At 41.7% G+C, this 11,105-nt stretch overlaps 1 protein-coding gene across 6 annotated transcripts in view; it reads left to right on the top strand.

Annotated features, from left to right (window-relative positions):
- The window catches only part of RAF1 (Raf-1 proto-oncogene, serine/threonine kinase), a 59,528-nt gene that overhangs the window by 28,782 nt on the left and 19,641 nt on the right, over positions 1-11,105 (top strand). For 5 of the 6 annotated variants that reach the window (XM_015874718.2, XM_015874721.2, XM_015874717.2 and 2 more), the window contains exons 2-3: positions 6,290-6,345; positions 10,861-11,076. In XM_015874718.2, coding sequence (XP_015730204.1) covers positions 10,870-11,076 — 207 coding nt within the window. In that variant the 5' untranslated portion in view covers positions 6,290-6,345; positions 10,861-10,869. The remainder of the gene's footprint in view (positions 1-6,289; positions 6,346-10,860; positions 11,077-11,105) is intronic. The other variant, XM_015874719.2, reaches the window with a different exon arrangement.

Here is an 11,105-nt window from a genome sequence, read left to right as displayed (position 1 = left end):
ACTGCTGTGCTGGAACCTCTCCTTTGCTCCTTTGTGTCCTGCCTCCCTCCTGGCTGCCGGCAGGTTCCCTGCTTGGCTTCTGCCACGTGGGATGTGCTGCACCTGGGGCTGCAGTAGTGCTGGGGGAAGCAAGAGGTTCCTCCATAATCTGGCCTCCTGTTCCCATAGCCCGTGGGAGCTCTGTATTCCCAATGCCTTTACCTGCCTGCTTTGCTGAAATAAACAAATAAGCTCAAGAACATTTGGAAGTGAGGGGGAAGGACAGTGGATGGCATGGTGACATAGGGCCAGTTGCTGAGGAAATGAGTGAACAAACTGCAGTTTGATTTCCAAAACTTCCATGTAAATACAGCTTGAAAAAGGTGAATAATGGGAAAGGGCGGTAAGTTCATGGACTGTATTCCAGCTTAAAGATGCAGAAATCTAAGGGCTGTGTGATAAGAAATAGAGCTTCGGTTTCTCTTAAAATACCAAACTACATAAGTCCAAATTATCTTTCTTTGAGGAAGTAACAAAAATACGTAAAGCAAGATTCAAACTTGTGATTGAAGCAGCGTTTTAAGCATGACTTCAGTAAGTGTAAGATAAACACGCTTGTAAATGAGCAGCTGGCTTATATCAACATGGTACCAGTTTGATACGTAACTGCTTACACAAAAACCTTCGGTATTTTCTGATTTGAAATACAGTCATTGAAAGCAGCTTCTCAATTAGAAATGGGCTGTTTTGAGTAGGGTTGTGCAAACGTTTTGCCCGCTCTAGAAATTAATGGTAAGAAGAGTTGATGTAACACTCGGAAACTGTGTCCAAATGCTGCCACCTTTGTGGCAAATAACAGCTTTTTCCTTTTTCTCTTGGTTTTGAAGTCCACCTCACTTTGCATGGCTGTCATGCTGGCAGTCCAGATCTGTGTTTGGTGATGTTCATCGCCTTTCTGAAAAGAAAGTCTGTTTGGGCCAGACTCGTGTGAATAATTCCCAGTGCTCTGCTGGCTCCTGCTGCGTACACTGTTTTTCTGTAAACAACAGTTTTGCTTTGAAAAGCAGCTGGCATACGTGGATTCCTTTGGTGACTCGGAGATTGTGTTTGTATTAGAAATGCCGTCTATTTCACACAGAGCTGATTTGATGGCAGCGCTGTGTGCTGACCTTTTGCAGTTTAATAGAGTATGGTCATCTTGTGTACTGAGATGCTGCAGTGTGTGTAGTAGATGGGGATATACAAAACCCTTCTCAAGTCATTTGTAAATGAGTAAAGCGTTTTCTTGGTAGGCTTCAGAGCTAAGAGCTGTAAGCGATAGTAAACAGTGTTTACAGAAGTGAGCTTTTTTTCTTTAAAGGCTTTTAATGGACACAGTGGGATGCGATTATTTGTTTTCCAAAGGTTTTTGCCTGCTGGTGGGGAATGTCAAGAATTAGAGCTAAGGTTGTGGTGTAGAAGAACCTCTGGGTTCAATGGGACGGTGCAGCGGTGAATCCCGGTCAGTGCATTTGTTTGCATTTGCAGGTGTGCCTGTGTTCAATGCATCCTGCTCACCAGGCTACGTGCAGCACAGCTCTCGCGTGGTTAAACCAAAGCCAATTGGTTTTAACTTGAGGCAAAAGAGTTCTGGAGTTGCCTCACAGCCATCTTTGTGTGCGATGAGTGTGTGTCTCTGCTTTGTTTTCTTTGCACTTCGCTGAGAACCCTGCAGATGGGACCTGTATTTCCAGGTTTATGGATAGAAGGTTGTTTTATTGTTCCCTGTTGCACGCTGCGTGCTGCACTGTGGCTCTTTGCAGATGTTGCACCGATTGCTGTAGCACTGCCTGTTCTCTCTTACCCCTGTAGGACATTGCTTCATTTCACATGCAGTTTATGCTGCTGAAACTAAAATATTCATTTCCAACAAACAGCTGTCAAAAAGGTGTTAATTAATATTGCCTTCCAGCAGAAACACTTAGTATCGGTTAGGAGCAGTGGGGCAGCGCGTATTTTTAGCTCACAAGCTGGAGGGAGGTGGCCTCACTAACTTGGAGCTGGGTGTGGCGTGGGGTTAACCATGTTAATTAAAGCTGGCTCAGAGCTTTAGACTATGAAAAATGGCTCCGAGCCCCCAATAGGGCACTTGGTTATATAATTTCTTTCACTAGAGAACAAACTGGAGTTCTCAAAACGGGTGTTTTGGGAGCATGGAGAGACGTGAGTGAGCTGCAAGGTAGAGCTGTGCTGCAGGAAGGTGTCTTTGATGGAACCTTTGCAGGGCTAATATCGAAGCACTTACTGAGACACTTCAACATGAGACTGCTCTGCCGTTCTGTTTTGCTGTAGTATGTTATGGTTGTCATTTGCTCCAGTGCCTTTCTCTGTTGACTCCATCAATAATTCAGACTTATTTCTGTGTGTTCCACTCTCTTGTTCTGTTCTCAGTCATTTCACCATGTTTGCTGAATCTGCTCGTGCTCTGAGTATTTTCTGGAGCGATCTTTCCATCTGTGAGAAATCCTCTAAATGCGCTGCCCATTCACTTCCTGCATTCTCTTCCTACCTATGGAAAAAAACTAAGTGTCTTTGCCCCACATCCCCCCCCCAAACACTGCCTGCTTGTTGGACATGCACCTAAATTACCATCCTTTTTGCTTTAGTCCACAATTTCCCCTGTTTAGGATAAATTACTTGTGATATTTGACATGAGAACTTCGTGGTGAATGTGAACAAAGCGCAGTGTAACACGTGGGCTGTGGATCCTCCCATCCAGTTGCATGGAATGGTTGTGGAAGTGAGATTTGCAGGAGCACAGAGCGATGGTCCTGCAAAGCAGCACAGCACACGGAGGGAGGACTGCTGGGTTGGAAGCTTCAATGGTAGCAGAGCTGCTGGAGGAAAAAAAAGGCTGGTTTTTGTTTTAATTATTAAATATATATGTATGTGTTCCTAACTCACTGCTACCAAAGCTGCAACCAGAATTGCTAGTTTTGTAAATATATTGTAAAATAAAAAGCTTAATGTGAAAGGACCAGTGATAACCTCTGGACCAGCTTCCAGCTGCAGGAGATGTATTTTGGTACACAGTAAAATCTGATGTTTTTCAAGATTTGTTGTAGAAACATCGAGTTGCTCTGAAAGAGGATCGTATCTGTAGGATGCAGCTTCAGCTTCATGTCCTGTAAAACCTTCTTTCAGAATTCCAGAGGACCCGAATTTACCTGGCAGTTGTTAATGGCAAGTTACTGTCAGGTAAATATTCCTTATTTTAATAATGCCTGGTTGAATATGAATCCCTTCAGGTCTAAACTATTTCAATAAGGTGTGTCAGCCCCATCCAGTCAGTTCCAATATGTAGGTATGGACAGGGAGAATCCTGTAGGTGTTGCTGGAGATTGGAGGATGCTGGCTTCCCTTGCAGAGGTCAGACAGCTGGACAAGTCCAGTGGGAGCTGACAAGAACATTTTGGAACAAAATATCTTTTCTGTCTGTTTGATCCCTGGTCTGGCAGTTCTAATCGTTACTGTTGCCCTGGATTGTTACCTTTACTTTCAAGCCGGAAAAGCAATCTGTGGGGTTCAGGTGCTACAAAGTAGTTGCTCCGAGCTGGCTGGAATTAGGAGTTGTGTTCCCAGAAATTGACCAAAATGAGGTTATTGGAGAATGGCAACCTGGGCAGCATAAGGTGGCTTCCAGAGTGGGCTGCAGCCAAAAGAAACAGTGTGCAAGGCTCTGATTTTATGCTGACGTTTAACAGCAAATAAGCTGTATTCTGAATTGCATGATTCATTTGTGTTAAATGCTTTTAGAAGCAAGTTTAAAGCTTATAGAGGCAATAATAACATGGTGGACCCAAGTGGCCGTGTCAGTGATACAGTGCATTGATTTCATCTGAAAGTGAATTCTGGCCTTGCTCTCCTGTCTCTCCAACCTTCTGAGCTCTCTCGGTAAGTTGTTCACTGGCAATCAAGTGGTTATAAAAAGAGAGCCAGCTGATGTTGCAATCCAAGCAGTGGCCATAGAGTGGAAAGTCTCTCCTTTGGCATGTCCACGAGTGCTATTTTTACCCATTCCAGTAAGATCTGCCCTTGTGATGTTAAATTACAGGACGTTACCTGGAATTATTCTGTTTTACAGAAGCGCTACAAGCTCTGAAGAGCATTTTTAATAACATGATCAGGCAGATCAAGACTAAGATTCTCACGTTTGAAAATACTGTTTCTCCTCTCATCACAAATAACCTCTCTGCTGTAATTGTGATTCTTTCACTTCTGTTTGTGTATTTTATGGCAGCCAGAGGTTGTGTTTTGTTTTTCTGTTTTGGTTCCCTTTGTACAGTGTTTTGTCTACCTCATCTCTCACGTGCAAGCTTTAAGTAAGCAATGTGATGTAAAAGACAAGAATGAAACATGTAGCCCAGGAATAAGTGGGTTGGAGTTTTTCTGTCATAACTTCCATGACCCCACCTGATGTTGGCTAAACTTGAAGCTGTCAGTTCTCACACAGCAGTAAAGGAGTTCAGACTGTTTCTTGTTAGAGATGTGCAGCGCTGCTGGTGGCAGATTGCTGTACCTGCCCAATGGTAACGAGCTGGAGTAAGCAGCAGGAGTGGCAGCACAGTGTAATGCTGTGGTTTGGCTGTGGAAGCATCACATAGAGAACATCACCTGTGCAAGTGTAGGACTGCCTGAATCACAATCAGTTGAACTGCTGTTTTTCTAACCTTACATATTGTCCAGGTGTATGTTGTAAAACTTTCAGCAAAAACAAGTGACCTGAAAACAATGAAATGCAACCTATTGTATTGCAGTTCTGTTTGTGCCAAATTCTTGTTCTCCCTGTTTGTGAAATGAGGTGTACTTCTGTAGCAGGATTCTTAATATTTCCAATACAGTATTTTGATACCAATGGATGGTCCGTGATGAACTTGTGCAAGTTCCATGTTCCTGTACAGAACACCTGCTTCCCTTGCTCCTCTTGTCCTGCATTGTCTCAGGTGGGAATCCTACAAGCAGGCACGCATCCTCCTGCATTGCAGCCATTTTTTTCTTCCTTAGTTTTGCCATTGTCTTAGGTAAACAATTCTACTTCTCACATTTAATTGAATCTCACATCTGCAATAACAGCTGATATTCTTGTCAACTCGCTCACTACTTAAACTTTGATTCTTGGCAGTTCTGCTAGCAGATGGTTCTACTGTGGTTTTCATTTTCCATGTTTTTCTTATCTGTCAAGAGAAGCACACAGCTTTACTCCCTTATGGCTGTTGCTTTGGGTGCAGGTAGAAGTGCTGTACCTGCTCCTTCTTTAACCCATCGCATGAATTTTACGCTGTTTTCTCGATTGGTATATTGGGTTTCTTCTCACTCATTTTGCAATACAAATCTTCAAGAACTCAATCCTTGCCTGTCAGTTTTATCTCCTGTTTTTTTGTCTGACATTATCTGTCACACAGATTGGTTTTCTTTTCTCAAAGTCTGTCCCAGACTTCCAACTAAATGTGAGGATTGTAACTGTACCCCTGTTTTTGTCAGTCTGCTGATTGCCCAGATAGCCACTTACAAGGTAGTTGTTTTGTAGTTGTTTTGAGGATGCGTCTCTCTGGTCCTCTGATCTGCCCTGTTGTTCTGTTTCTGACCCACATGTACTCTCTGGTCGTATTTTCTACACACTGTATCCCTTAGTAATGTAATTGAGGAAAAGAAGAAATCGGCTTTTGTTTCAGCATGGATTACTTCCTAAGTATGTCATTATTGCTCACCCGTCTTCTGTTAGAACTGTACAGCTCACCTTTTCCTTTGGTGTGCAGAGGACAGCGTTCCATGCCTTATCTACAGTCTCTGTAGAATCTTTTAAGCAAGATTCCCTAAGAATTCTTCCTTTTACAATTGTATGCAAGATAGCAATAACCTTTGAGGCTTAGCTTGTTACCTTTTTTTGGATTCAAGATTTGATGGGACATTTGTGGGTCAGCGAGGTGGCTGCATGTGTAACTAAGGGCCTGATGTCAGAGAAGTGTTCAGTGTGTACTTCAGTGAGTTTCAGCTGTAAAAGGCTTTTGTGGTGATTTCTGAATAACAGTGAGATGATGGTGAGTTATTGTGGTGGTTGTGCAGTCTGGCCTCATACAGTGCATCTCCTTACATTGATAGTTGTATTAAAATACAAACAAAAACAGTAGAGGGACATGAACACTACTGGTAGATAGAAGGTAAGGTAACTCTAATGTTGCAATTCATGAAATAATTGGTTGGCTGTTGATTCGCTGTGTTGCATATGTGCTAGAGTTTGCTAATAAAGTGTTTTTTGTCTTGTCTTCCACAGATGATGCACTTCATCATTTTGTCATAGGACTTCATTGACATAAAGGAAAACTAAAGGTACAAATCTGACATGCTCCTTACCCTGCCTAATCCTTCCTTCCACGTTCCATGGGTTATTCTCAAGAGAAGGGACACAGTACAAATGATTTCTGTGCTTGTATTCCTTGACCATTACAGAACTTGTGTTTTGTGTTCTGAAAAATTCCATAGCATAGATATGATGTCTACAGTTGTTTCAGTGTTTGCTTTATCAGAAGTGTGTGTTTAAATTAAGCTCTTTCTTTAGTCAGTCTCGATGGGTATTTACTTTGCAGGGCAAAGCTCTTTCTCTCTTTGGAACTTTATTGATATTTTCCTCTAGATACCATTTACCTTTCCACACAACTACAGATCTTTTGTGAGTGATCCAGACCTCACGTAAGTCAGGTCTGTGGCGTTATCTTCCAACTCGTGGGTTTGTTTGTTTGGTTGGGTTTTTATTTTTGTTTTTTTTCCTGAGATTGTACCTCAAACACTTTGACAAGTAAAAACCCACACAAAGAACTGTAAATTCATATAAGTATTTAGTAAGATGATATAAGATAGAGCTGAACGTAACGTAATTTTCCTTTGCAGGCACTCATGGCACTGTTTGACATGTTCTAAGTAATTTTGCTTGTGTATAGTCTGTAATTTCTATTTAGGTTCAATTTTTGTTTGCCAATTCATGCAGGTTTCTTTGCAGCTATCTGTGTATTGGAAACAAGACGAGCTGTCCAGGCATGTTGCAACTTAAATAGTCAAGTATTATCACGTTAGCTTTGGTTCACATTGCAGAAACATACATTAAAGTATTCCCAGGTGCATTTACTGGCTCACAAGTACAAGGAGGAATCATTTGTTCTTGTGTCGTAAGCTCACAGAAGATGAAGGTTCCTTTCAGTCTTTTCTTGGCTCCTGCTGCCCCTGCTCCTCTCTGTCCCACAGGCCTGTACCCTGCTGTGGGGTGCGCAGCCGCTCCCTCACAGTCCCAGGTGGGATGGGTTAGGAAATCCCAAACTCATGGCAGGTTCCTTCGTAGTTTCTATGCTCAGTTCCATAAAATTGCTGCATGGACCTGCCTGTGGCGCTGCTGGTTCTGGCACAGGTCCCATGTTCAGTGAAATATGCTTCACATTTAAAACTGGTCTGAGGAGATTGGAATCTTGTCAGTTGGATCTCTGTGTCCTCCTCCAACTCTCTGCTGTTTTGTAGCCATTTTTAACAGTCTCAGTGTAACAATTCAGACACGTAGCCTGCATATCTATCACCTGTCAGCAGTTATTTAGTTCGCCTCATCCTTAGGGTGGCTGTCTTTTCAGAAAACTGATATTTATTTAAAGAGCAGTGGTGGCATCCTCAGTGTTAATTCATTTGCTACATGTGGCTGAAGAAGGAGAAAGCCGATAATTCTTTGTGCTGAAATTCTCCGTCACTTTTGTTCGGTTCTCAAGAACTTGTGTGGGAAGGGCATGTGCTGGATTGCTGACATTTGAGTAACTTTTTCGTTTTTTCTGTAAAGTGGATGAGTTCCAGGGAACTCTTAACACAGTTTGGGGCTTTCATCCGTACTTGAAACAATTCAAGCATGAGAAAGCTCAAAATGCAAATAGGCACATGTCTGAGAATGTGTGTACAGTTGATAGCAAGACTTGTGGGGAAAAAAAAATGCTTGTCCGAAGTCTGACTTGCCTGTGTAATGCAAATAGCCCTGCGGACACATGACCTTGTGCTGCACAAGCAGGGCTCTCCTGGATATCTGTCTGGATATCTATCTGGATATCTTCTCTACATCCTTTTCTGATGAACTCTGCTGTGAAGAAGGTAACATCTGGTGAAAAGCCAATCTGAGTGTGACACGAGTGTCGTGTGATTCTGATACAGTCAGGTGAAGTAAAGCATTGGTCAGTGTGCTTTTTATTTCTAGTAATGCATCTGAATTGACCACATTTAAAAAATAAAGTCTTAAATATGACTTTGGCTGCAGTAATCTTCATGATGCTGAAAGAACGCCTTAAAGCACTGGGTGAGCCCCTCTCACTATTTATCAGATTTTATTATGAGGTAAATGTTACAGGTCATTACACTTCAGGCAGGGGCTGCTAACTCAGTTTAGGATTCTTTGTAGTGCCGATGAAAAATGAATGGGGGTTTTATGCTGTAGAGTTTTGGTCCCAGGTTGTCCCGTTCTTCCATGGCTGTTCTAATAACAGTTTAATGTTTTTTTGTTGTTGCTGGTTTTTGGTTTTTTTGGAGGGGGAATCTCAAGTCAGCAGTTGTACTTAACAGAAATGACTAAAAGTTACAGTTGAGTGCTTCTAAACACCAGCTTTGCTTTTCTTTACCTGAGGTTGTTGCTGTGTGTGATGTTCTGTTTGGTACAGAAAGAGTGTTCAATGGTTCTGGTTCTAACAGGGGAATCTGGATTTTGTAAGGAAGGTGTCTTGCCTTTGTATGCATATTTTGCTAAATGTGAACATAACCATTAATTGTTCACATGGGAAAAACAGGCAAAGTTGTGTGTGTTTGTTGGGAGGGAGGACTGGGTTTATGTTGTCTTTAAAAGCTCTCGGTGTCTCTTCCAGAAATAAAGGGCAAGGCACTTCTCTTCGTGTACAGACGGGGTTTGCTTTGTCTCTGTGAGCTTTCAGCATTTCGTAGCCGTCTTCTCAGGGAGACAGACCCAAATTCTGGACAGTTCAGACTAAACACTTCTGGTGGTTGTGGAAGAAGTTAAAGTAACTTTAAAGTATTTTGGGGTTTTGCTTTGTAGGTGGTAATAGACGGGATTTTGAGTTGACTTTGTGCTGGTGAAATACATTTAACTGTTGATGTTTGTTGATTCTCTTAGATTTCCTGATGGAAGGATATCTTTCTTTTTATTCTGCCATTATGTTATGCAGGTACATTGTCTATATTAGTTGATCTTTGGTACAATTTTTATTCTTGGTTGCTTCAACAGGCAAACAGATTTGAGAAAATGTGACATTGCAGTAATGGAACCACAGGTTTGTTCAGGTTGTGTTTAGGATGGGATTAGAACTTTCTAGTGATGTTTGTGGGGAGTATTGGTAAAGCTTAGGTAGAAGTAGATGCACTGCTCTGTAATTGCATTCTGCATGAGGGAAGAAAAAAGCTTCATAAGTGTTTATGACTTCAGAGCTCTTATCGCTGATGAGAGTTTTCTGCCTAATCTGGTTTTAGAAGTGAATCCTTGGGACTATTCAGTCGGTCATTTGTAGGAATTTGTTACTGCCAGGTATGTGCATGGCACAGCAGTTTATTGCATTTCATTTTAGTGCGTGTACAAATGTCTCTCACAGTCTATAATATATCTGTGGGAGGTAGAGGAATAATAGGAGATTTTTTTTCTATAAGCGTGTAAAAGATGAGGTTTATCACTATCAGTATTGTCACAGTAGCGGACCTAGAAGGAGATCAATTTGCTCATACTTTTATATCTTAAAATATTACTTGAGTGCTGCTGTTGCAGTTCTGCACTTGAAGACAGGCCGTAGTAATTCTGATGAAGAGTTGCTGGAAAATAGCACCAAAATGATGACATTCCTTTCTGCCTGATAGTGTTTCTCTGAAATATGAAACAGAAACCTGATATTCCCATTAATATTTTTAGCAGTATCACATAGAGTAGATTTGTTACATAAGTTGAAAGATGCCTAAAGAATGAGGTAGGCAGCAGAGAGTGGCTGAGGATTATTTTTTTCTTCTTGCTTCTATTGCAAAGTCTGTGTGCAATGGTGTGTGCTTCACATGAACCAAGCCTTTGTTATTTACAGTTATTGGTTATGTTTCCTTTTTAAACGTTTGTCACATCTGGGTTCAAATCTTCACCAGTGTTGAGTGCTTATGAATCTAGTGAAGGCTTTTTGGAGTTGTGCTTTGAGTGTAATGCTTTGAAATTCACGTTTATCCTTTTGGGAATCCCCAAATGGGCACTTAATACCAGTGAGATATTTTTCCATGAATTCCATTGCTTTATCTCTTCAGTCGTAGAAAACAGCAAGGATGTGAGGAAATGGATGGGAGCATTCAAATAATTTACAACAGAGAAAGAACAGCATGAAGTGAGATGTATTAGAAACTGATAGGTGCTTAGTAAAAGAGCTTTTGGTGCTATGAACTGAATTTCTGGGGAATAGTGTAGGTCTGTCAGTCCTTGCAGTTGTTTGGGAGACCTTTATTTTGGCATTTCTTGACTTATCAGGCTTATATGAGTTTCCCTTTCACAGAGGTGACCAGGAACGTAGGCAGTGTTCAGAAGTCACTAATGGTGAATCTGAAGTTAATCTGTAAACTTGGCACTTGCACTGGACAGTTGTGAGCATTGAGTTTGTGGAGTACTTCACAGATGTGGGTAAACTGTACTGTGTACGTGTGGGTTGAACATCTCACAAGGGAAGAGGCAATGCAGTCCTCAGATATGTCTGAGAACAAATGGTGAGGAGGTCTGCTGTGTCAGGAAGATTGAATAGCTCTTCATGGTGAAGGATGCTGTGATTTTCCCTCATTCCTCTAATTTTGTTGTTTCCCTAGACTGCATCCATGGAGCACATTCAGGGAGCTTGGAAGACTATCAGTAATGGTTTTGGACTCAAGGATTCTGTCTTTGATGGCCCAAACTGCATTTCACCGACCATTGTCCAGCAGTTTGGTTATCAGCGCCGAGCATCTGATGATGGCAAGATATCAGATACTTCCAAAACCAGTAATACCATTCGAGTTTTCTTGCCCAACAAGCAACGTACAGTGGTAAGTCTGTGTTACCTTGATGGAAGAAA

This window comes from Coturnix japonica, chromosome 12, assembly GCF_001577835.2.
Source record: "Coturnix japonica isolate 7356 chromosome 12, Coturnix japonica 2.1, whole genome shotgun sequence".
Classification (NCBI taxonomy): Eukaryota; Metazoa; Chordata; class Aves; order Galliformes; family Phasianidae; genus Coturnix; species Coturnix japonica.
This window is presented reverse-complemented; position numbering and strand designations above follow the sequence as displayed.